General features: G+C 41.6%; 2 protein-coding genes across 2 annotated transcripts; both read right to left on the bottom strand.

Annotated features, from left to right (window-relative positions):
• LOC135943845 (serine/threonine-protein phosphatase 6 regulatory ankyrin repeat subunit B-like) lies at positions 1-4,855 on the bottom strand. The gene is made up of 3 exons (XM_065490511.1): positions 4,843-4,855; positions 823-4,793; positions 1-352 (listed from the first exon to the last, which is right to left on the bottom strand). Exons 1-2 carry the CDS (start codon positions 4,853-4,855, stop codon positions 1,885-1,887), a joined length of 2,922 nt encoding a protein of 973 aa, XP_065346583.1. The 3' UTR covers positions 1-352; positions 823-1,884.
• Positions 4,856-5,069: 214 nt separating this feature from the next.
• LOC135943844 (uncharacterized) lies at positions 5,070-24,925 on the bottom strand. The gene is made up of 13 exons (XM_065490510.1): positions 24,811-24,925; positions 13,537-13,661; positions 10,042-10,085; positions 9,852-9,930; positions 9,593-9,795; positions 9,360-9,538; positions 9,157-9,298; positions 8,882-9,098; positions 8,576-8,829; positions 8,303-8,517; positions 8,168-8,243; positions 5,523-8,108; positions 5,070-5,131 (listed from the first exon to the last, which is right to left on the bottom strand). Exons 3-13 carry the CDS (start codon positions 10,061-10,063, stop codon positions 5,070-5,072), a joined length of 4,035 nt encoding a protein of 1,344 aa, XP_065346582.1. The 5' UTR covers positions 10,064-10,085; positions 13,537-13,661; positions 24,811-24,925.
• Positions 24,926-25,776: the final 851 nt, after the last annotated feature.

Below are 25,776 nucleotides of genomic sequence, written 5' to 3'. Positions count from 1 at the left end.
TTTATTTGTCTCTTTGGTTTTATTAAAAGCTGGAAAAATACATTTTGGGGCATGGAAGACGCCGCCAAAACTACTTTGAGTGAAACAGTGCTCGCGCAACGTAAAAAGAAAAATAAAGAAATGCAAATTTTATACGAAAACACGGTTATTCTTGTTTCACGGCCGGTCGTGCGGATCATTCCGAAGAGTTACATAAGAGATTCATTTTAAAATTATTTAAAATTTAGAAAATCTAGACTACACAAAGGGCGAACGCAGTCTGCGCAGGCGCAAGCAGGGCCAGCTGCACTTCCTTCACAACCTCGAGCAGGACGACGGCGCCGACAATCCTGAGAGACCCGCCCCATCTGCGCTAGAACAATCGGAAAACAGATTATTGACTAAAGAGAATAAACTGAATGGTGGCTTTAGAGAGTTCACAGACACCTAATTTGTTAGTTAAATAGCAACTTGATAACAAATAGGAACTAAAGCCATATAATATTAACAAGTAAGGAAACGGTACAACGGTTGCATTAAAAAAAAATAAATAAAATAGTGGCCGTCAAGGTCAAGGTCTCGAATGCGCCGTAATGAAATTTATAATGCACATAATGAAGGAGATTTAATGGTGAAAAATACAACTAAAGTTAAAATTGGGAGATGATCTCGGACGGTTAGTACACCGTTCTATATAAAAATAAAATATGGTGGCTTTAAAGACCTCAGACGCGCCAAATTCGACAAACAGAAATGGCTAAAGATATTGATATTAAAACAAGTCCTAATAACAATTTATAGTTTGAATGATATTATATATGAATTACAAATGGCGGACCTTACCTTTCCCTTTGAAAGCCGATTGCAAATTGATCATTTTGGCAGTGGAGGGTGTGGCGTCGAGTGGCTTGGAGGAAGTGAAGCGAACGAGCGGAGTGTCGGGTGCGCCCTGCGCCCTGAGTCGCGAGGAGTCGGCGCTCGGAGAGGTTTCCTACGTCAACAGGCTGATGCAGCCCCAGCTGGAGGCGAGCAAGCGGAGCCACGCCGACGCAGAGCCGCGAGCAGCCTCTGGCCGAGCGCAACAAGCAAGGTCATCCTCGACGCCAACCCTGCAGATAAAATCCTCCTTTCCTCCGCCGCGAGACATATTGTTTTAATAATAAAATAAAAATCTGAAATTTCCTTTATTCATTTCTTTTAAACAATCCTTCAATGCACCACGCTCAAATTTAATTTCTTCAAATATTGTAATATTAATTTGCGCAGGATATCTAACGATAAATAGTAAATGGTGAAATTTCAAATTAGCAGAGACAGGTAAATTTAGAAAAATTGTTTCATAAATTTACATTCATTTTTATGTAAAGAAAACTTTTTAAACTCTCAACTTGTGAAATAAATTGCACGCAAGAGTGGAAGCATTGTAAAAATGGTGCGCATAATTGACTGTGTTTGAAATATAATATTTTTATAATCATTTCATTTCTCTGTTTAAAGTGTCGAAGCGAATTTCTAATTTCACATTGTACAATTGACAAAATAAATCTTTGCATGGTAAAAACTAAAAATTGAGAAAATAATTGGAGTAAGTATAACATGCATTTATTTTGCAAATCTCATTTTTAAAAAAAATACCTTATGTTCTACTTCATTTATTCCCCGCTTACGAAAGGAAGCATTTTTATTTATGTGAGTGGATGAAGAGATTTAAAAAACATAAAGTCAAATATTATATTATAAACAATTTAATTTTTCACTTCAAAATATATAAAAGCCAAACTAAAAGATACAATATTTAAAGTTAGTTATACAAGATAAAAACATGAATTTTCAATTAATATGAAGGTAACATAAAGCTCAAAATATAATTTTCCCTTTAGAGTTAATAGAAAATATAAAATAAAATTACTTAGGATCGCTTAACACACGCAGTTTTTCTACCAAATCGAAATGTTTTGCTTCTTCGGCGTAGTTGAGGACATTTTTACCCGCTCGGTCTGTTTTGCTGATGTCCACGTTGTTCTCCACCAAAAGACCGACGACCTCCCACATATTCCTGCGGCATGCAAGCGAAAGAGCGGTCAAACCAAGATAATTGCTTTTGTCCAGATCGACTTCGATTCCCTCATCGATGAGCCAACGAATCACTTCGGGTGAGCCGCGAATGACTGCCAGGTGCAAACAGGTGCTTCCGTTTTTAGTTATTTCCGTCACAAGCTCTTTGTTCAGTTTGTGAAAGACTTTTACTGTTTCGACATCTCTCAGGGCATGGTGCATCACGTTCATTCCGTCGCTGTCCTTCAAAGTTAAATCAGCGCCACGCTCGACCAGCCTCTGAACTACAGCCAGGTTTCCAGACGCCGCGGCCCAGTGCAAAGCAGTTCTTTCTTTCTGATCTTTGGAACCGATGTCAGTGTCGTCTCTGGACAGCAAAATGTCAACGGCGTCCCATTTTCTGTGCTTGCAAGCGAGAAGAAGCGCTGATTCGCCATTGCAGTTGACCGCATTCAAATCTAATTTGATGTCATCGACCAGCCAACTAATCACTTTCTCGTCTAACTTTTTGTTACTTTCCATCGCCAAGGTTAACAATGTGTTGTCCTCCTTGTCAACGTGTTTGACAAGCTCGACGAGAGTCTGTGTAATGTTCAGGGAGCCATCTTCGTTCTTCTCTGAGGCCATATGATCAAACAGCATTTTAATCATGTCTAAGTGACCTGATCTTGCGGCGTGGTGCAGAGCAGTTCGTCCTTTGTTGTCCTGAATGCTGACGTCTGCTTTATTTTCCAGAAGAATTTGGATGACGTCAAATCTATTTTTCGAACAAGCTGTCATCAACGCAGTCTCGCCATTTTCATTTTTAGCGTTTACGTCTACTTGAGCTTCATCTAAGAGCCACCGAATCACTTCAATCGAATAGTCATACATATTGATTGCAAGGTGCAATGAAGTGTTTTTATCTTCTGTCACTTCCTTCGCAAGTTCTCTGTCCAAATGTTTAACAATGTCAAAGTGTTGCAATGCGTAGTGCAATGTATTCTTTCCGAGATTGTCTTTCAAAGTCGGATTGATACCACGTTCAATCAGCTTCTGCACCAAATCCGAGTTTCCTGATTCTGCAGCGAGGTGAAGAAGGTTTTCACCATTTGCATTTTTAATTCGGATATCCACATCCTTCGTCAACAGAATTTCAACAAAATCCCACATTCTCTTCACGCAGGCACAATTTATTGCTGAATTCCCATTTTGGTCCACGGCATTTAGATCGATTCCAGATTCCTCAATCAGCCAATGAACCACATCTCTTTCAACCACATAACTATCTATGATTGCGTACATAAGTAATGTGCTTTGATTCGAGTCCACTTCTTTAACGAATTCCATGTTTTTCCTGCTTAAATATAAAATCATTTCTATTCTTTTTAATCCATAGAACAGGACATTTCTGTTGTAATTGTCCTTTTTTGTCAAATCAGCGCCACGATCAAGCAGATTTTGCACTAAATCCACACATCCTGATGTGACGGCATGGTGCAAGGCAGTCCCTCCACGTCTATCTTCTTTGCTCAAGTCGATGCCCTTATTTGTCAACAAATATTCGACGACGTCACTTCGATTCTTACTACAAGCAATCATGAACGGCGTCTCACCGAATTCATTCGTCCCATTCACATCGATTTTAATATCTTCAATGAGCCAAAGGATCACTTCAAGGGGACAATCGTCGTTGTCAATTGCAAGGTGCAGATAAGTGCTTCCATCGTTTGTCACTTGTTTCACTAATTCACTGTTTTTCTCATGCAAGTATTTTACCATTTCAAAGTTCTTCAAAGCATGTTGTAAGATGTTAATCCCTTTCTCATCCTGAACCGTCAAATCACCGCCATTATTAATTAGATTCTCAGCAACGGTCAGATTATTTGATTCAATGGCAAGTGTTAGAGCTGAAGTTCCTGTCTTGAGTTTTAAACTCTTAAAAATTCTCTGGTCGAGGAGCATTTCCTCCAGTGCTCGATAGTTCTGTGCTTTGGCTAATTGAAGGGCCTTGCATCCATCACCATTTTGTGAATTAACATCAGCGCCCTTGACGAGAAGCTTTTGAACTGATTCTGGGCAGTTCACTTCCATTCCAAGATGCAACGCAGTCCATTCATTTTTGAATTTTGATTCCAAAATATCCGCATTCATGGCGTGGTCGATCAGCTTTAGTGCTAATTTTGGATTATACCTTGCTGCATCGTGCAGAGCTGTCCTTCCTTCACTATCTTCTAAATACACATAAGCACCATGGTCCAGCAGCGTTTGACTCAGTTCTGGATTATACCTTGCAGCAACGTGCAGAGCTGTCCATCCATCATTATCTTTTGAATTCACATCAGCACCATGATCAATCAGCGTTTGACTCAGTTCTGGATTATGTATTGCAGCGTAGTGCAGAGCTGTCCATCTATCATTATCTTTTGAATTCACATCAGCACCATGATCAAGCAGCGTTTGACTCAGTTCTGGATTATGTTGTGTAACAAAGTGCAGAGCTGTCCATCCATCATTATGTTTTGAATTAACATCAGCTCCGTGATCTAGTAGCGTTTGACTCAGTTCTGGATTATGCCTTGCAGCTAAGTGCAGAGCTGTCCATCCATTTTTATTTTGTAAATTCACATCGGCACCGTGATTGACCAGCATTTCTATAATTTCTGGATAGTTCGCTAGTGCAGCATGGTGCAGAGGGGTATTTCCAAATAGCTTATATTCATTGTTTACATCAGCTTTATTTTTTAAGAGAACTTCAAACAAATCCAGATTTCTATTAACTGTAGCGATGTTTAAACAAGTCAAACCATGATTGTTCTTGGAATTTACATCCGCACCACATTGTATCAATTTTATCGTTAATTCTGTATAGCCTTTGTAGGCTGCGAGGTGCAGAGCTGTCTCTCCTCTCTTAGTTTTCGAGTTGACATCAGCACCACTGTCGATCATCTTTTGAACTAAATTTTCATTGTTCATTAGAATGGCGCAATGCAACGCAGTCCATCCATTGTGATCCTTCACATGTGCATCAGCTTTTTTATTAAGCATCTGTTGAACTATACACAAATTTCCTTCTTCTGCGGCATAGTGAAGAGCCGTTCTTCCATCTTTGTCTTGCCTATTGATGCTCAATTTCTTGGATTCAAGCAAATTTTTAACCTTATCCCAGCTCTTTTGTTTACAGGCAAGCAAGAGCGAACCCTCCCTCTCTTGTTCATTGAACCGAATATTCTGTCCAGTTTCGTTCTTTTTCTGCTTTAATCTAAACTCTCCTTTCCCTTCCATTAATTGCAGTGCCGTACGTCCAGATTCATCTCTCATTGACAAATCTCCGCCTTGTTGAATCCATTGCTGCAGTGACAGCAAATCGCCAGCTTCTGATACGGAGAAAATCACCGTTGAATTCATCAAGTCATACTTTGCAGATGGATCAATGTGTTGTGCTCTTAGAAACATGGTTAATGATTTGTGTAGCTCCCTGTCAGCAGCTATTCTTGGAACTGAATTACCATATCCATCCGTGACACTTAAATCGACTCCAGCGTCTTCAAACAAAAACCTCGCAATATCTACGTTACTCGAAATAGCTGTTCCAAAATCATTTGGGTTGCAATATTGCGCCAAAATATGCAAAGCTGTTTGTCCTTTACTTGTCATTGTCTTAGCAAGTTGTTTGCTCCGTGAATGTAGTAGCTTAATGGTTTCAATATTTTTGTCTAACAGACAAGCAAAGTGTAACGCGTTCCAGCCGTCAACGTCCGTGGCTTCGATGTCGGCACCGGCTTCGATGAATTTTGCAACAAGGTCAGCATAACCATATTTTGCAGCGTAATGAAGGACACTTCTCCCCTTTTTATCCTTTTCTTTGACTCCGCCTTGAAGCATCAAGAAGTGCTCATAATTTTCCAGCTCAAATTGCGTCCAATGTACACTCTCTTCGTCAGGGATCAAAGATTTGATATCAGTGTTTGGTAAGTGAGCTAGCCATTCCAATATTTTCCACTTTCTCAAGATAGCTGCCAGTTGCATTGGGTTTTTTCCACCCTTCGTTCTAATATCATTCAAAGATGGGCACTTTGAAAGAAAATATGCGGCTATTTCTTTGCGTCCGTACAAGATTGCATATTGGAAAGGGTTCCAAATGTCTGGCAGTCCATCAAGAACCAATGTTCCTTCGTCTCGTTTGAATAAGCTGGGATTTTCATCCATTAGGAACTTCACCAGGTCCAAATGACCGAATTCTGTGGCCACATTCAAAGGATCATAGAGGGTACTGCCATAAATTACTTTTTGAGCCCTGTTTTTGAGCAGAACTCTAAAGCACTTGACACTTCCATATCTGCAAGCCGCAAAGAGACTGTTTTCTTCTTCATCAAATGCTTCAACAGCACGAATTCCAATCTGGATAAGCATGTCGAGAAGTACGTCAAAATCATTTCGAATTGCTGCAAATCCAACTTTCTTGAGCCTTTTGCTCGTTTCAGAATCGTATGAATAGCAGGCTTCAATCATAAGTGGAAGATCCGAAAATTCCATTCTCAATTTCTTCAGTATGACAACCGCATTATTCTCTTCAATATTTCGCAGCAAATCAGGCAAAATTTCTTCCAAGCCTGTTTTATCAAGAACTCCCATTTCCAGCAGTTGAACGGCGATTTCTTCTCTGCCGATTGCACTCATCAACAGTTCTGGGCTCTTTTCTATGCAAATGAACGCATTTGATTCTGCGTGAAATGAAATTTTGGATTTAAGCATTCTGAAAACTTGTCTTAGGTTATCTTCAACGACTTTCTTCAAGAATAATACAGGGCCAATAGATTTGGCGACAGCTAGTAGAGCTTCAGTGTGATATATCAAATCTTCATCTTCCTCTTTTTCCAGAGTGCAGTAGAATATGTCCAGAAACTTCCTGCACTGCGCAAAAGTACTATCTTGGAACAGGGCCGGATCCAATGCTTGTGACGAATCAAAATTCTTCAAGAATTGCTTTGTGGCCAGAAATTCAGCAAATGTCTGATGCAAAAACGTGACTTCTCCGTCCAGAACAGTTGCAACGCCATAATCATTCATCTTTTCCAAGTCTTCTTGACTTATTCCTTGTCCAATCAGGCTCTCGTCATTCCTCAGGAAGCGCAGAGCAATCAGCTGAAGATGGCTCGAAGCCAATTCCATCTTTAGAGGGAAAGTTGTCCTGTCGTCAATATTGTATCCATCTCTCACTAAGCAGAGCTCAAGTTTCTTTTCCACGACCTTTTCGTAAATCTGATACAAGTTTCCTTCGCCTTTGATTGTTGCTAGTAGTGAAAGGTGCAGTGGATTCTCCAAAATATCCTTTTCCTCAAAATCATTTATGAACTCTATGCATTCCTTTTCATTCATTCCGGCTACAATTTTCAAAAACTCGATTTGCTTTTCTTTGTCCAGAGGTTCAACCTCAACAAGTACTTCGCAATTTATTCGTTCCTTGATTATTTCTGCCTCGTGTGGTCTCGTTGCGATAAATGTAGGAATTCGCCTTTCTTTTAATGCATGGAACAGTGTGATAACGTTTTCTCTGAGAATGGGGCAGATTTCATCGAATCCGTCTAAGAAAACAACTGCTTTTTTCTCTTCGATCAACCTTTGGATATCGTCTATGGAATGATGCGTTGCATGCGCAAGGAATTTGATGAGGTTTCGAATTTTCAAAATATTCAGCGAATGTTTCTTCAGCGAGATATACAAAATTTTCAAGTCAGGGTCTGATTTGCCGAGTTGGTAAGTGATTTCTTTAAGAACTGTCGTTTTTCCGGCACCGGCACCGGAACTCATGAGCAAAACTTGACCTTTTTCAAATGATTTTTTCGCTTCTTTTACCATCTCATCAAATTCAAAGATATTGACCTTCGAGCTTTCATTTTCCCTCAAACTGAAACTTAGCCTGACGAATGAGCGTGGCCAGTCGGGGAAGTCGAGGAGGTATTGCAGCGTAGAGTTGAGCAAAACATTGTTCTTCTTTGATTCAGAAATCATCAAAGGATACAAAAGTTCTTGAAGGTGTTTTCCTTTTTGGATATCCTCGCATTTGAAGATCCTGATCAGCTTTTCTAACAAATCTATTAAAAATATTATTTTAAATCTTTTAAACGCAAATATTGGCTTATATTCTCGTTACCTTTATCCTTTAAAATCAGAACCAGCCAGCCACTGTGATTCGTAGCAGAAATATCAAACACTCTCTCTGGTAAAAGCTTTTAGAAGGGTTAAATTAAATTATTCCTACAAGTTCAAAATATGAGCAATGACTTACTGTGTCACGTTCCAATGCCTCTTGATTAATTAGAAGAAATATTTTTGGCCGTCCGATCCACTGAGGGTTTCTCGGGCCAACGAAGCTGTGCAGAATATCTGTAAATGATTTCTTCTCTTGGTCGACAAGTATGCAAACTTCCTTGTCATCTTTTTCACTCACTTCACCAAACATACATGTCAAAATGCAGCCGACGTCGTGTTCTAACCCGCTACCTGAGATATTGTACGAATCAAAGTCTATTACGAAATCGACCAAAAATTGGATGCTTACAGATTTTGAAGTAGGAGTCCAATGAGCGTTCGTTTAGTCGAAATAATCTTGTCTCGAAGTCCAAGTTACGAACTGACTTAACCAGTTCTTCCACATGTTCATCATGTTGCTCATACAAAATGAATGCGTTTCGACCTCGAACGTTCTGTCCTTCATCGGACTTCCATGTGAATTGTTTGGAATGTATCGTATTTGACCCAGGTTTCGCCATTTTTCCATCAGTGTACAGATATGTCACTGGAGCAATCAGTGTCCTTAAAGAAAACCAATTAAAATTTAAGTTAAATCAAACTAATCTCACTGCACCTTGATATGATGAATTCTCGGTCTTGAGTGAACATCTTTATCTCTGGCGTCTGACCCAGGGATTCGCCTGTTTTCAAATTAGGCAAGGATGTATAGTGCATGCTGTTCTGCACCGTCGAGAGGAATGTCAACAACGGCTTTTCCTCAGTATGATTTAAACAGTCACAGTATTTTTGTACAAACCAAGACCCATGTTCATTTCTGTTTGCTAGCGTTGCTTTAAAAGGGATGATATTTTAAAAATTCAGGTGAATTATGAATAAGTCGAGGCATACTTTCAACGGTTGAATAGAAAACCACCAAATTGTGGATTGCTGGAGTGAACGTGATCCTACTGGCGTTTCGGTTTTTGTACGTCTCTTCACACACTTCCTTATTCCTGTTAAATTTTGGATCGGGTAATCCCCCGCGACAGGGCTGGAAATTAGAGTACTTTCCTTGAACAACTGTAAACCGTAAAATTGAGTATGGAACCTACGCCGAAATTGATCAGTTTGAGGCACTTTTCGAACTTGGTCAACTTTTTGATCGAGTCGAAGACTTCATCTGTCGTGAAATGAGCGAAAGTTTTCTGATCGTCGAGGAAATGGTCGGTATAAATGATTCCATCTTCATATCCATGAGATAGCACAAAAAGAAGAAACACGTCTGGGGGATCTAAAGAATGAACAAATTTATTAAAAAATTTAATCTTGTAAAGTCTGAGCAAACCTTTTGAGGAGAAAAATCGTAAGAGCTTGTCCTGGTCGCCAAGAAAATCGAGCAAATGCTCTTTTTTCGGTGATTTAAGATCACGAAAGTTGCAATTCCTGTTTTTTCCGAACGATGTTTTCAGGTTCTGCACGTCTTGATAATCCCCTTTCCGAGCAATTGCTTGGTTCTCAAAATCATAGTGGACGACAAGGACAAAGACGCTTTGAACAAAAGGGCAGTTAATTTCAGAGTTGAAGATTTGATGGAATATTTTTACTCGTTTGCGTTATTTATCAGCGCGTCCGTTTTAAAGAATCCTAGGTTTGCCCTCCCGATTGGACGACCTTCTTCTTCACCTTGGGAAAAATGGTTTGTATTTGTTTATGTTGTTAACCGTTTTGTAATACATTTTCTGTATCACCCACTTAAATTCATTTAATATATTATTATAAATTAAAGCTCAATACCTGTTTTCAATATCTCCTCCATTGTTTAACATCTGCATAGAAACCTAAAATACAGACCATAAATAGGGATTATTTTTACCGAAAACCAACACTTCCAACCCTAAAAAATTTTTGTATGTGTGTGATTGTGCGCTGGCGTACCCTGCATACCTGAAAGTTATTACTCAAACATGTGCCTAGATTTCCCTTAGTAGAATTATTGCTTGTAGCACCCTTGCTTCCAATTTCTTTCCACATAACCTCGATTTGCTAATTACATGCTTATTTGAACAGTTGAATAAACCCTTAGTGCTCGCAGTCACCAACAGATGGCGCCACCGTATAAATTTAATTTTAAGGCATTTCCGTTGCGATTTTGGACTCAATCCTGCCACTGCATTCTTCAATTAATTTGCTTTTTTTGACGTGCTGAACCGATTTTGGTTTTCAGCACGTCAAAAAAAAAGCAAATGAATTGAAGAATGCAAAATAGCTAGATTGAGTCTGAAATCGCAGCGGAAATGCCTTAAAACCACTTAAAACAATTTGTTAAAAAAAGTCTGTGGTTGTGCCATCTGTTGGCGTCTTGTAGAGCTTTGCGCGGTTTGCGGTTTTGTGGTTTCTACCCGCAAAACCGCAACCAAACCGCGGTTGCGGTTTTATCCTTCCAACTAGACATCTGAGCCGCACAAAATTTGATCTGCCGCTGGCTTTCCGGCTACAAGCCGTCAATACAGAAGTCGGCGGCTTGCTGGCGGCTAGCTTGAAGCTGGTTCATATGAGCCTTTTAAGATCCAGCCTGTTGGCTCGCATTGTTCAGCGGCACTCTCAGGAGTGTCAAATCAATGAGAGGTATTTGAGCAGTTCGGAGATCTAATACTGGCTACCCAATGTCAGAAATGGCAAAAAGTGGTTAGTTTAGTGACTCGAAATGCTCAAATTGCTCAACGGGCTGCTTTGCACCTTTCCAGCATGCGTGATTTGGCTTCACGGGACGAATGTCTAGCGTTTCAATGCAGTCCTCGGTTCGGAGGCAAGTGGCCCTTCAGTGGGCTGGGCCCCTGTGCGGCCTGGTGCGCCCATGTTATCCGTTCGTGGTGTGTTATTCGCACTCGGAATCCAGCATTCGTGCTATTGCAGTGCGCGCCCTGCCCGGTCCTCGGACAGGGATAAAAAGAGTAAAAAAAAGATTGCATAACTCAAAAGTTGCAACTAGAAACTGAGGTATAGCACGCCGTACACTGCAGAGATCGCAAAAACCCGCATTTTCCAAAAAAAAAAAACACTGCATTGCAAAACAACTATAGTTTTCAAATTTTGCGCATTTTTTCAGAATAATTTTTCATACAGAAAGACCTAAAACTGGTGGATTTTATAACTGTTTTTTTACGCAAAAAACAGTGGTTAATTTTTGCAAATCTGCAAAATTGGCGAACCCTGGTAAGCTGCAAATTCCTTTTTATGCTTAATGGACGACAAAGTAAAGTTCATTAAGTTTTTTATATTACACCTGTGTTTTTCCTTTAAAAATTGCCATAACTTAAGTTTTCATTTTAGGACTAAAGTGAAATGTATGTTGTTGCGGGGTGGCCGGGAAGGAGAAAGGAAAGAACTGCTCAGTTTGACTGCTAGAGATAGACTAATTTATTTCATACTTCGCACTCTCTGCGTGCTCACATTCATGAAATACCTGAGTAGATATTTGGAATATAACATAAAGGAGCAATGAAATTTTCAGATAAAATAAGTGAATTAGGGGGAAAGCTGTTTTCATTATTAGAAAAACACGTTGCGAGTAGGGTTCGCCAATTTTGCAATGCGCAAAAAAAACAGTTTTGGGGTAACCTCAATTTTTTCCGAATTTAAGCATGAAAAAGTCATATTTCGAGCCATAAAAGATTGTAATTTTGGAAAATTGGGATGATTGAAGAGTTAAAATATTCAGTCTTTTGGTAAAGCCATGAGTGGCGTTTTTATATTGATTTTGTGAAAATCCCTATTTTTCGTCATCCATCATGAGAACTTTTGACCATAAAATATATAAAATTGCCTGCGTTTCAAAAAATGCACAAAATTGCAGAAAAAAAAAACGCTAAAAACATTTTTTTTTCAATGCATACTTAGTTTTTCCAGAAAAATACGGTTTTGCGAACAATGCAAGGTTGCAGGTGCAGGTTACATATAAGGGTGCCACAAACACGCAAAACACCGCAACTGAATTACTTCTAAAAAATTTCAATGATACAGAAAGGCGCAAAAATTTGTAATTTAGGGCACGATAAAATGAAACTTTATTTTAGAGAGTTACAGAAAAGGCGACTCAAAGTTTTACCTAGTGTTTATCCTTTATCTTCGACAAAAATTCACTTTTTGCGGTTTTCTTGCGGTTTTGTTGACGCAGTTTGCACGCGGTTTGGTTGCGGTTTTGATAGCGCGGTTTTTGTGCGGTTCCGGTTTTAAAATTTGAAGTAGAAGTGGTTGCGGTGCGGTTGCGGGTTTGCCTCAAGCGGTTTGCGGTGGTTGCGGGTTGAAAAATTTCAACCGCGCAAAGCTCTAGTCTTCGGACACTAAGGGTGTATGGCCATACAACCACCTGCCAACGGAGGTTAAACAAATACAGGACGAAAAAGTCTTCGCTCGTGCAGTGAAAAACATGCTAAGTGAACATAATTTCTACGATATAAACGAGTACCTGTGTAAAAAAACTATGACTCATTGGCGAAAGTTAGTGCAGAGAAGAAAACTGTTTTTTTTGTGATACATATATTAATTAATTTTGCTGTTTTAAATTGATGTTTTGACGTATTCCAAAATCGCAACTGTATATGTATATTTCGGATTAATGGAATAAAGGTTATTTTGAATTGAATTGAATTAAAAAAAACATAAGGTGGCGCCATCTGTTGGCAACTTTGAGCACTAAGGGTTCATACAATTGGTGTATTGATATGTATTTATATTATTTGTACTCAAAAAATGGTTAATTTTAAAAGTTTAAAAGAAATTTGAAAAACCTCGTAAGGGGTCGAGGGGCGACTAAACAGGGACAAGGTTAAGAGCTAACAGGGACAGGGATGAACCCGAGAGACAATAATGGGACAGGTACGGGATCAAAAGCCTCTCTATTCCAGCCGCCGCGAATCTGGCTATGGCTAAGCAAGGCCAGTAAAAAAGGGGCAAAATTAAATAATGCAGGAGAAAAAATGTCTTCCGGCCTATCGGGCCGTTAAGCACCTTCGAAACGTTTAAAGTACTGTCTGCCGCGCCAGCCGCCGGCCCCGGGCAAAAATTTGGCATGCCCGTCCTGCCAGCCGCCGCCCATAACGTCGTAGCTGACAATGAGACCTGTGTTAAAAATTAAAGCTTTGAGCTTTTATGCTCAAGAGACGCGCGCGTTAAAAACCTAGCGTTCGCAGAGTAAGCCAGTTTTATATTTACACAACTTATAGCTCAAATAAATCTGCTCATGTCCATATCAATTCATAGTCGGAAATTAACTCTTTTTTTAACACTCACCCTTCAGCAGGGCGAAGGGTGCACCTCATTCGTCTTATCACAACATGCGAGACTTATTGGCACAGCCGGCTCACTCTCATCAGGACGCACTTCTGGCTGCTCTGCGCGTCTGATGCTATCGAGATCTGCAACAAGGATTACATAATAAGAGATTAGAGACAACTTGTTTGCTAGCAGGAGAGCCATCGCGCTCTATCTGTCACCCGTCACCCGCCGTGTGAATCACAAAAGAATTGGTTTACTATGGGTTTCAAATGATAAAATAGAACCAAAGCGAAAAGGTTCTTATATTTATTTATAATTATATTATTATTATTATTTTATATAAAATATTCTTCATTTTAAATCTAGATGTTTTTTTTAATATGTACAGGAGTTTAGAATCGGATTGTTCATAACATTTGTCAAGGAAATCATTAATACTTGTGTTTATTCTCATCTAGTCATAAATTAATTGCTATATTTAACACAGCGTATAGTTCAAATTGATACAGCGGCTGCTAATCTTATTTGAGAGATTCGCCGCTGTTGTCCGGATTCCTTCGTCGGACGTCCAGACTGATTCTTAGTATGATTTTAGGCTTATAAGGGAGAAACAATTAAACGAGTGTGTTCCCTTATTCAGCATCATTGTTTAACTGAAGCTTTTATTTACCGCAGGGCTGCCAACTAGTGGCGTGCCAACATAACATTATATCAAATCCTCCCCCTTTGAGACATCAAATTTTTTGAATTGAGGAGATCAGGAATTTGACTGATAGGGAAAATATCACGAAATAAATTACATCATTTATAGTCTTGAGTGATGGCTTGACTTACAATGCAATGGAGATCACAAAATTTATCTTGAGGTTTTTCTTGCTTAACAATTAATTAATTTTAAATTCACTTTTCACTTTTGGCTTGAATCACTAAACTGAAAATGTTTAAGTCATCACAAAGTCTTCGTACCTCTTTGGCATCTGTTTCACTCTCGCCGACTTCCTCGGAGACGGCGCCGGCAGCTCCATGCTGGCTCTGGGTGTGGCAGGATTTGGCGCCTCAGGTACCTGCTCAGGTCCAGCAACAGGAGGTGGCTTTTCCGCTCTCTCTGGATTCTCCCCCCTTGATTGAGAGGATGATCTGTCTGGTGGCTCCGGAGAAGACAACTCGACTTCGACCGGAGTCGGCACGAGGTCTTGCTCGACTAGCGGCTCGAATGGGCCTCGGTGGAGCTTCACTTGGTCCAGGTGTCTCTGGATAGTGCCGTCTGCTGTTTCTGCCAGAATTCGCCTTGGTCCAAGCATTCTCACCAGCTTCGCTTGCTCCCACTTCTGTTTGGGGTCCCGATAACTCCGGACAGCGACTCGGTGAGGCTGCTCAGGTGGTTTAGGCTGCTTTGGGAGGGCTTCCAGCATTTTCTCTTCTCGGGCAACTGTTTTGTCTCTGTGGATCAATGGAACCTGTGACTTGGAAAGAATTGTTAGAGGTCTGCGTCCCAAGTTGAACTCAGCAGGTGCAATTCCAGTGGACGAATGAGGAGTTGAATTGTGGCCCAGCAAGAAACTATCAATTTTAGCTGGCCACTCAGCCTCTGGAATCTTTTTCAGGAAGTTCTTTACAGTTTGTACTCCACGTTCTGCGACTCCATTTGTTTGAGGGCTGTATGGTGGGGAGAAAATCAGGTTTACTCCATTTTGAGCGCAGAATTTCTTGAATGTGTCCGCGCGAAAGGCTGGACCGTTGTCACAGACCAGGGTGTCACATAGTCCTTGCACTCGGAAAAGCCGACGACAGTAACGAATCACCGTGTCAGCATTCATACCTCGGGTTTGTTCGGCGTCGAGCCAGCCTGACAAGCCATCTGCGGCGACAATGAATGTTTTGCCACGCTTCACCTCTAGAAAATCCAGGTGGACTCTGCTCCAGGCACGATTGGGCACTGACCAGGGGATGACAGGCGCTTTCGGAGGGGCTCGGTTGAATAACGAACACGGCTGGCAGTTTCGGCTAATATCTTCGATGTGCTCGTCCATATTCGGCCAATAGAAGAATTGCCTCGCCAGACTCTTCATTTTAGACTGTCCGAAGTGATTGAGGTGTAGCAGGGCAAGAACTTGGGGACGTAGAGCAGTGGGAATAACTGCCCGGTCTGAAAAAGTCAAAATTCCATTTGAGTATTTCAGCCTCGACCAGCGTTTCTTGTATTCGGCGAAGGCGACTGGAAGAGATTGCGGGCCCATACCTTTGAGGAGGTAGTTTTTCAATGCGAGCAAACTGTCATCTTCAGACGTTGCCTTCTGCAGCTCGTCAATTGACAAAAACTTGGCCCCATCAACCACGTTCATGAAGGCGATGGCGGGGGCTTCCATCTGCTCCTCGCAGTCCTCCTCACCGGGCAGGGGCAGTCTGGAAAGCGCATCTGCGTTTGAGTGCTGTTTCCCCGGTTTGAAAAGGATTTCAAAGTCGTAGTCCCGCAAAAAGATACAATAGCGGACTAATTTTGAGGTCAAATCCTCAGAAATTGGGTGTCCTTTCCCAAAGATGCTAATCAGGGGCTTATGGTCAGTCACAATTTGGAAATGCCTGCCCCATACATACTTCTTTAGCTTCCTGACGCTCCACACAACTGCGAGCGCTTCCAGCTCTACTTGGGAGTAGTTTTTCTCAGCTTTCTGCAAGGTGCGTGAAATGAATAAGATTGGAACTTCTTCTCTTCCATCCGCACTCACATGGCTAAGGACAGCTCCCAGGCCTCGCCTACTTGCGTCACACGAGATCCGCACGTCCTTCTGAGAGTCGTAGTACGTCAAGGCGAAGGCACCCAAAAGGCAGTGCTGGACTTCTTCAACAGCCTGCTGGCACTCTTCTGACCAGACAAACACGACGTTTTTCTTGAGCAGCCTGTAAACAGGGGCCAAGATTGACGCCTTGTTCCTGATGAACCTATCGTAATAGTTCACAAACCCAAGGTAAGCCATCAAGTCATCTTTGCTTTGAATCTTGGGCATCTCTCGCACCGCTCGGAGCTTATCCTCGGTCGGCAAGATTCCTTTTGGCGTCATACGGAACCCCAGATACTGAAGCTCTGGAACACCAAAACAGCACTTGCTTAGTTTGACTCGAAGACCCTTGGACAAGAAAACTTGGAGGACTTTTCTCGTAAGATCCGTCAGCTTTTCTTGGGATTCGGCAAAGAGGAGCAGATCGTCAAAATAAACGAACACTCCCCTTAAATGAGAGACGAGAGACTTGATGGTATTCTGAAAAATAGCAGGGCAAACCGACAAACCTGGCGGGAGTCTCTTGAACTGGAACAGGCCCAAGTGTGTGTTGATCGTCAGCACCTGGGCGGACTCGTCATCAACTTCAAGTTGAAGGAAGGCGTCCAGAAGATCCAGCTTCGTAAAGAAATATCCAGGTTTCAGTTGCACCAGCAAGTCATCCACACTAGGAATTGGGGTTGACGCCGACTCGCACGCAGGATTTACTGTGGCGCTAAAGTCGGCACACAGTCGCAAGGTTCCATCACCTTTCTTAACCCAGACCACGGGCGTGGCCCAGCTGCTGAACACGACCTTCTTCAGCACTTGGTTCTTCTCCAAGGCTCGAATCACTTCAGAGGCCCTTTCCTGCAGCCCATAAGGCACAACTCGAGCCGGCAGCCGCACAGGCTCGACGTTCTTCTTCAAGGGAATGTGCACTGGCGGACCCTTAAACTTCCCTAGCTCAGGGCGGAAAACTTCTTCCATGTCTTGGAACTCAGGTGGTACAGATGTCATCTTCAAGACCTGCGGCACCTTCAAAGCTGGGACCGCCTTCTGCACCTTCAACCCTGGAACCGTAACCTTAATGCCCAGCGGAGCAAACCAGTTTCTTCCCAGCAGAGAGGGCCCATCCTGGCTCATAATCAGCAAGTCGAGGTCACAGGGTGGCAGTCCTTTGGGTTCAAGGTGGAGGGAAACCTTACCAGCGGCTTGGATCTCATTCTTCTGACCCCACGCCGTCATCTTCACTGAGCTAGGACGGAGAGCTGCTTTATTTGGGAAAAACTCCTCAAAAGTAGACCAGCCAATCAGCGAGTAGGTGGCTCCACTGTCCACCTCAAGCTTCAGCCTCTTCTTGTTTACCTTGATGCTCAGGTGCACCTTCTGGGTAGCAGCTTCCTCATCCCTAACGCCCTGCATTTGCAGTAGATAATTTACCACTGCCTCTGCTTCCTCCCCCTCTTCGCCGGAGTCACCCTGGACATAGTTTGTACTTGACCTCTGCGATTGGGCACGGCACACCGCCGCTAGGTGTCCTCTTTTGCTGCAAGTGTGGCATTTCTCATTCTTAAATTTACAGTTTGGTCTCGTGTGTCCGGCTTTTCCGCACGTGTGGCACACGAGTTTGGCTTCTGTGGCTGATTTGTCAGACTGCTCCTTGTCAGTCTTTTTCTTCTCATTGCCCTTTTGCCAATTTTTCTTGTTCCGAGAAGGCCCAACTTTAAGGACCTCTTTAACAGCCGGATGCGAGAGGGATTTGGCACTTGCTGCCGCCTGCTCGTGTGCTGTGATGAAGGACGTTACATACTTGAAAGTCAGCTTGTCGTCGTCTTCCGTCAGCAGCTTCTGCCGAATCACGTCGTCGCTGAGTCCTGAAATGATTTTCGGCACCAGGAACAGGTCCCTAAGGTCGTCATCGTCGAAGCCGGCACGCGCGCTTAGCTCAACAAGGTCCGCAATAAACTCGGCGGTCGGTTCTCCCGCCTTCTGGAACCTCCTGAAGAACTTGTCTTGGTAAACGATGCGCTTAGGTTCTACCCGTTGGTAGTACACGGCCAGTCTCGAAGTCAGGTCGTCGAACGACATCTCAGCAATCGGCTTACCCGCGCTGAGTTTCAAAATGACACGAAAGGTTTTCGCGTCTTGGTTGTCGACAAAGATATTTCGTTTGTCTTCGGGGGCTGTGATGCGGCGCGAGCGAAAGTACATATCCCACCTTTGCATGTAGTCCTGAAAGCTCATGTCCTCGTTCGGGTCAAACGCCTGAATACGAGGCTTGTCATTGTAGACAAAAGCGGGCCTTTGATGAGACGCGTCGGCCATGCTCGCCGGTTCTGTAGCCATGCTGCACTCACGTGATGATCTTTTTTACCGCGATTTATCACGGTAATCCTCGTCGCCAATTGATACAGCGGCTGCTAATCTTATTTGAGAGATTCGCCGCTGTTGTCCGGATTCCTTCGTCGGACGTCCAGACTGATTCTTAGTATGATTTTAGGCTTATAAGGGAGAAACAATTAAACGAGTGTGTTCCCTTATTCAGCATCATTGTTTAACTGAAGCTTTTATTTACCGCAGGGCTGCCAACTAGTGGCGTGCCAACATAACATTATATCACAAATAGTTTTCCTCATTTCTAGTAAGTCTCTCGCCATTTGCTCCTAAAAATAAGTGAAATTACTCCCCGTATTTTTAGGGTGCGCTTTCAAAGTGTTAGATTTAGATAATGGCACGCACGCCCTATCGCCCACGAAAAACTCCGTACACGCCCCTCTTCGCCTCCCTTTGCACGTGGGCGTAACAGGCAACAAACTCCTATCGACCTGCCACCTGTTTGTGGCTGCAGAACTTCTTAGCTGGCGCATGCATGTACTATCCATATGGGTGAACAGGCGCTGCTCCTTCTCGACTTCCCTCGCGAGTAAAATAGCTTTGATGCTTTGAAAATGACCTGCACGCTGACTGACGCTGAGCCAAAGGAGGAAAAGTCGTTTATCAGCTCGCCGTCGCAGCGTCGAGCCGCGCACGCACTCATTTTATCTTCAGCACGGCTCCTTTGCAAACATTTCCTTTCTTCTTTTTAAAAAAAACTTTTTATTGGAATTATTGGCTTTTGAAAAAATAGACACGTGAATTATTTGAAAAGGTGATTAATTTATTTTTTGTTTCCCTCTTCTACTACATTTACCTTTTTCCAAAATGCGCTTATCATAATAAAGTGTGAGTGGTGCCGTCACGTGATGTGAAAAATTAAACCTTTCATATTTATGCTGATGCACCTCAAATATTGCGATTTTTCGGATACATCTGCAGTCGCATGAGGGGAGTAAATTTATGCGTCATACTTAATGTCTGTTTCTAAAACGTTAAAATTTCAACAATAATCGAACTAAAATTATGTATTATGTTAAAGATTAATAAAGAGCTTTAAAAGTCTTTCTTAGAGAGACTGCAAAAGATCTTCTTAAATTATAAATTTAAATCTTAAAAATTCCCTCGAGATTTTGAAATTAGGTACATAAATTTCATATCCCAGAAATCTTTCTCCTTTAGAGTGGTAAAAAGGCATTATGGAATGACCTGCCGCCAACACTCAAGGACTACTGTGTGAAACGTTTTTCTGAACTTAGAATAAATAGTGCTTGTGGCAAAAATATGTGAAGAACAATTCATTGATAATATATGTAGGGCTCAGCGTGCCAAGAGATAACATTACCATTGATCGTTTTTGCAAATGCTATTATAGTTTTCGTCAGACCATTCTCCTCTATGTAATTTATTGCATTTTCACATGTAACATTATGATTGTATAGCATTATTACCTCAAACGAAGATTAATATTTTTTAAATCAATCTAGATTCAATGTACTTACATAATATGTGTATTGTAGCAGTACCACTCTTCTCGACGTGGATGAGAAGCGGCGTCAGTCTATATTTTTCTCCACTAAATGGGCCTCTTTTTTTGCTGCACCTCTCTTTTAAACGCGCGCGATATCATCCAAAAGTTAGACTTTAGGCAGGGGCCGATAATATTTCCAAGGCCAACACGCGCCGCTCTTTCTATCAGCTATCAGCCGAGCTATTTTGTATTTTCTTAATCGCCTTATCTCGCAGTGAGAAGTCGATCAAAATCCGACGGTTATGTATCAATAACTCTTATAGTTCTAGGAGGAAATTAATATTATACGGGCAAAACATACATACTTTCGTGCGTATGCCACGAAGTTGGGAAGAAATTAAAACACTATTATTTGGTCAAAACAATCCTTCAAAGGTGCCGAAAAAAATCAGCAAGGCAAAAAGGTGCGGAAACAAAGCGGCAAACCGATATCTATGGCCACCGCGAGCGACGGATCATGTGATGTCATAGGGTGGGGGAAGCAAAACATCCTGTATTTTAAGTTTAATAATAATAACGTTGAGAGAATTCAGAGAATTGCCATCCAAGGCAGAAACAACTCGAGAAAAGGGGGAACCCGCCCCTCGGAGGGTCGTAACGGGGTGGTAAACAGAAATTGGCGACCTCTCGACCGTCCGAGAAGCTTGACCTGCGATTTTCGCGTCGATAGGACGGCGCGAAGCCATTTTGACCTCAGCCGCGCCCTCCAGAGTGTCTATGGAGCCCGATTTGTTCGCTCCGGGGGCGCCGACAGTGCAATTACTTTGTGAATAATGAAAACCATTCATAAAATCAAGAGAGCGCTTTCTTATCTACGTGCTATACGTGGGATAAAGCAAACACGTCTTTTTTACTTCAGGTTTTTACGTCGCGAGAACGATCCAAGCCCTTCTTTCTTCTTTTATATGAAGGTATGTTTTTTTTTAATCAACAAAAACGTATTTTTAGTGCACCTCTCATTATTCAGGATAGAAGATTGTATCTTCTAGCATGCATTGGCATCCGCGTAAGATGCGTCTGGTCTGCGTCTCAAATTCGAAGAAATTTCAATACAAAGAAATAAAATATAGGTATGTTTTTAACGAGCTAAAAATTAATAAGAAGAAGTATAATTAATATAATTTAACTCCAATGCAATATCTATTAAGAGTAAAAGAGCAGTAGAAAAAATGATGAAATATTTAATCGTGTCAGGTGTTTCATAAAATATGAAAATAAAATGATTTATAGAAAGAAGACCGCTGTTGCTCACGAGTGCACAACCAAGAAGTGCTGCCGTGTGTCCTTCGCAAGGAGATGGTTCGCCAATTTTGCAATGTGAAAAAAGCTTCACTGGATTTTTGCGATAAAAAACAGGTGGTAAAACAGTTTTGGTTTTTATTTGGCATTTTCCGAATTTTAAACGCGAAAAGATCACATTTCGCAACAAATTTATATACTGATTTTGTGAAATTCCTAATTATTGTTCATCAATCATGAGAATTGTTGAACTTAAATAAAAAATGTGTGTGTTTCAGAAAGATGCGTAAATTTGGAGAAAGCCCCGAAAAAAAAGTTTATTTTTGAATCAGTAGGTTTTTTCCGGAAAAATTCGGTTTTGGGGAACCCCTACACAAACCACTGACCCACGGGAGGCGTCGCGCTCGCAAAACGTCAGCATCTGCTCATCTGCTGCCGAAGTGGTTGCAACATTTTAACTCACAAAGCCGCACCGAAATCGTTTATTTGACTCAAATAAAAGCGAATTCACCGCGTGTTCTCGTCGGATCGGTGCATACGCGACCTAATAAGGACAATTTCTATAATTCGGTGCTTCTAGCTGCGGCCGAGCAACAAAATAATCTTGATTGGCGCGTCTTCAACGTCGACTTGTGTTAGCAAACGGAGGCAACCTCGCGGTCGTGCGGCCCCCGCGCGCGGACGAGTGTTTGATCGCTTTCGCGGCCTTGGCCCGAACGCCGCTATCAACTGGCCGCGACTAGAATAACCGACAGATAGAGGTCTGAACCGCCCAATTTTTGTCGGCTGCTGGCTCATCCGGCTTAGCCGCGGAAATCTCGCTAATATTAAAATAGAGGCGGCTGCTGGCTCACGGCGCGGCTCGAGTCACTCACAAATCACGTTTCTCAATTCAATTTTTACCCAAAATTACTTTTTTAAAGATGCTAGTGATTGGGTTTCACTAATTAATTAATTTATTTGTACATTTACTATCAGATAAAAGTTGTCTCAAGACAGGGAACTGAAAATGGAAACCGAAATCTGGTCCTTTTCCGGATTTTCACACGGAACCAAAAATATTTTAACCGGCAAAAGACAGGAGATTATTTCAATAAACAAAAATTTTCGGACTTTCTTTTTTAATTAAAATTAATAAGAACAATTCTCCCCGAAGCAAAAAAAGCAGGCTGATAATTTTATTGTTTTTTATTAGATTTCAAGAAATTACACTACAAAAATAAAAAATAAATGAAATTTTTCGGTTTTTTGGATTATTTGTACTTCTAAATCTCAGGTTCTAATTGTCAGAATCTCAAAAACTACCAACCGTTAGATTCGTCTTGACCTATTCTGAGCAGCTGAAGGGGTTTGGGGGTGCATACTCCCATCCCCTTTGATCCCCAACGCTAAATTTTTGACAATAATCGACGACCGTTTCCTTGCGCCGCTCACTGCGCATCTTTTAAGCTGCATATGTCAACTTTGGGGTGGAGAGAAAACACCCCTAAACCCTTCAGATACTCGGAGTAGGTGGAGACGAGTACTACAGTGGGTAGTTTTTGTAATTGTGATGCTTAGAACCCGAGATTTGGAGGTGCAAAGAACCGAAAAAATATTTAGGAAATGTTTAAATTTCGTAATTTTTTCAATCTCGGGTTCTAACCATTAGAATTGCAAAAATAACCACCGTTAGACTTGTCTCGACCAACACTAAGAAGCTTATGTGTTTAACCCCATCCCCCTTTCAACCCCATTGCTACAATTTTGATAATATAATTTTATCATGCTCCCTCTCTGGGCTTAAAAATATTTTATCCTAAAAAATCTTCTATATTTTAACACTATATCTCTTATTTTTTTAAATGAAATGCAAATTAATATAGAAATCCAGAGAGGTGTAAAATGTTTCACTTTTTCGAGGAAGTTGAATTATAGACACTTTAGGGGTGGAGGGAAGCACCGCCACAACCCTTCAGCTGGTTAGCGGAAATCGAGACCAGTTCAACGGTTGGGTATCTTTTTCATTTTCCAATTCTAATAGTTAGAACTCAAGATTTCGAGCAGCAAAAATAACAAAATTTGAAAATTTCCCTATTTTTTCGACTTTAAAATTAAGGAATTTCTTGAAAAAATCCATCCTAATGAAATTTTCGCAATGTAACCTTCACAGCAGCATTTTTGCAATGGTAGTCAGTTTTTAAATAGTACACCCGGCTGGCTGGTGCGGCTCGCAAAAACTTGCGGCTGCGGCTGGCTCAAAATTTGAGCAAAAAAGGCGGCGCTCAGGCCTCTACGGACAGACCTTAAAACATTCGCGACTGCGCCGAGGAATATGTTTCGAAAAGAAGAGTTGGCGGCAACAGGAAATGGCTATTCTCCTACCGAGCGGATAGACGCGGGGCTAACGAAACTAATTTAAAATTCAGAGCACGGGTGAAAACGGCGGTCGCTCGCACCGTCGAATCAACTTTTTGTTTCGCACATTCCAGCGAATTTTGTTTGACTGCTAATTTAATTAAATCACGAGCAATAGACAACAAACAACAGATGAGTCGAAGCAGCATTAACAGCGGCGAGGGGCGAGGCCAACCGGTTCGGGAAAAGAAGACGACCTGCTGGGAGCAGCGAAATAAATTCTTCATTTATTTATCAATTCGAAAACCAAGGTGCCAACCAACGCGGCAAGTGGCAGCTGGATTCAGCGCCGTTTTCAGAGTTATTTTTTAGTTTTGGTAATTTTGTTTGGTGGAATATTTGCGTTGCTAAATATGGATTTATCCCAACTTCCCTAAAATAATTAAAAAGCTTTTTCAAGAGAGTCGCATGTGACCTGATTTTACTGAATTAGAATTGAAAATTATGCGTCTAAAAGATTCTTGTTGTTATATTTTAATCCTCTTTTTAATATCCTTAAACGATAATTAAATTAAGCATTTTAATTAAAAAAAACGAGGCTGTATGTGAAAAGGGTTTGGGAGCAATGACACTACTACTCTGGAAAATATCGGGCTACGGTCAAGCCCGGCAGCTGTGTCGCCGCCAAAAGCAGAAAGGAGGTCTCTCCGCCCGCAATCAAATTGGTCAATGTTGATGACCTCGCGCTCTCGAGGAATTTGAAATAATGTCTCTGCTCTATCGAATGCGAGTTGGGAGAAACCGGGCCTATTATTTATACCCGACGCTTCGGACCGCACAAAATAGATTTATCAAACAAGAAATAGCTATAAATTAGCAGGGAGAAGTGCGTTAGAAATCTGGCGTTTGTTTGCTAAATATGCAATGTAAAAAAGTCTTACTTTTGCACAACATTACACAATTATTATCTCGGGAATATCTCAAGAACAAATAGTACACTGCTCTAGAACAGATTCACAATCGGTAAATAGCTTTTTTTTGCAAACTCACCGTTTCAGCAGGGCGAATCGAAGGGTCGCACCTAATTCGTCTTTTCGTCCATCAATCAAGCCTCGATATCACAACACGAGACTTTCGCTCGCTGAGACGGCCGACTCACTCACAAGCGACGCACTGCTCGCTGCTCGCCGCGTTTCTCGACACCTAAAAGCAACAGGACGACGTCAGAGACCACTTGTTTGCTGCCAAAGTGCCGAGCGAGCCTTCGTGCTCCATCTGACGCCCGCCGCGCGATTCGTGATTTACACAAGAATTCTTTGTGATCCGCCGGCTTTAAAATAAAATAAAAAATAAAAAATGGGATCAAAGCAAAAACGGCTTTTGCTCTTCTTCATTTCCAATCTGGGCTTTTAAAATGTGTGGGAATTGGTAATAAGTGTTTTAGGAAATGTAGAAATAAAATATGTTGAACAGATTTAAGCGGAATCAGTCCATTTTTTGCTCCACAAAATAAGTCGCGAATCAAATGGATTCTTGGAGCCTTTTAAAGAGGAATGATAGTGGATTTCCCCGCAAAATCCTTTAACACACATACAGATTGGGTCCTAAAAAGCATGTACAGTTAAAAAAATAGATAAATTTTCGAGAAAATCGGCCTCAAACTTAGCATTGTTTTAAACGGAGAATTTTCAACGGAATTGTGTAATCGCGATTTTCTCTGAAATTCCGCATTTCCCCAAAAAAAGACTCTGGCTGTCCGATAGATCTTGATCCGAGGATTCTAAATCATGTGAGAAAACATAGTGCAGCACTGTACATTTCGGAGAAAATTGGCAAAAACAATCTGATTGGTCAGCGCCCAGCGCTGCTGGCCAAGAGAGGGGGGCGTTTCACGCCGTCGCTTCTGGTTGCATTACAGAAGGTGGCCGGCGCGCAACTCAATTATCATTTTAATTACGTTTTCATTATCAGAAAAATTTGAAATTTTCGCACGTGGTAAGGAATGAATCTGTCCTT

The sequence above is a fragment of the Cloeon dipterum genome, chromosome 4 (assembly GCF_949628265.1).
Source record: "Cloeon dipterum chromosome 4, ieCloDipt1.1, whole genome shotgun sequence".
NCBI lineage: Eukaryota > Metazoa > Arthropoda > Insecta > Ephemeroptera > Baetidae > Cloeon > Cloeon dipterum.
The sequence above is the reverse complement of the archived record's forward strand: the minus strand, read 5'-3'. Positions and strand labels throughout refer to the sequence as shown.

What these genes read in the sequence shown, in the direction of transcription:
- LOC135943844 (XM_065490510.1), bottom strand. Translation starts at nt 10,063, where the DNA reads ATGGAGGAGATATTGAAAACAG. An exon ending in TCAAACTGATCAATTTCGGC is followed by an intron (nt 9,299 to 9,359) that starts GTAGGTTCCATA and finishes TCTAATTTCCAG; the next exon opens with CCCTGTCGCGGGGGATTACC. An exon ending in GGACTCCTACTTCAAAATCT is followed by an intron (nt 8,518 to 8,575) that starts GTAAGCATCCAA and finishes ACAATATCTCAG; the next exon opens with GTAGCGGGTTAGAACACGAC.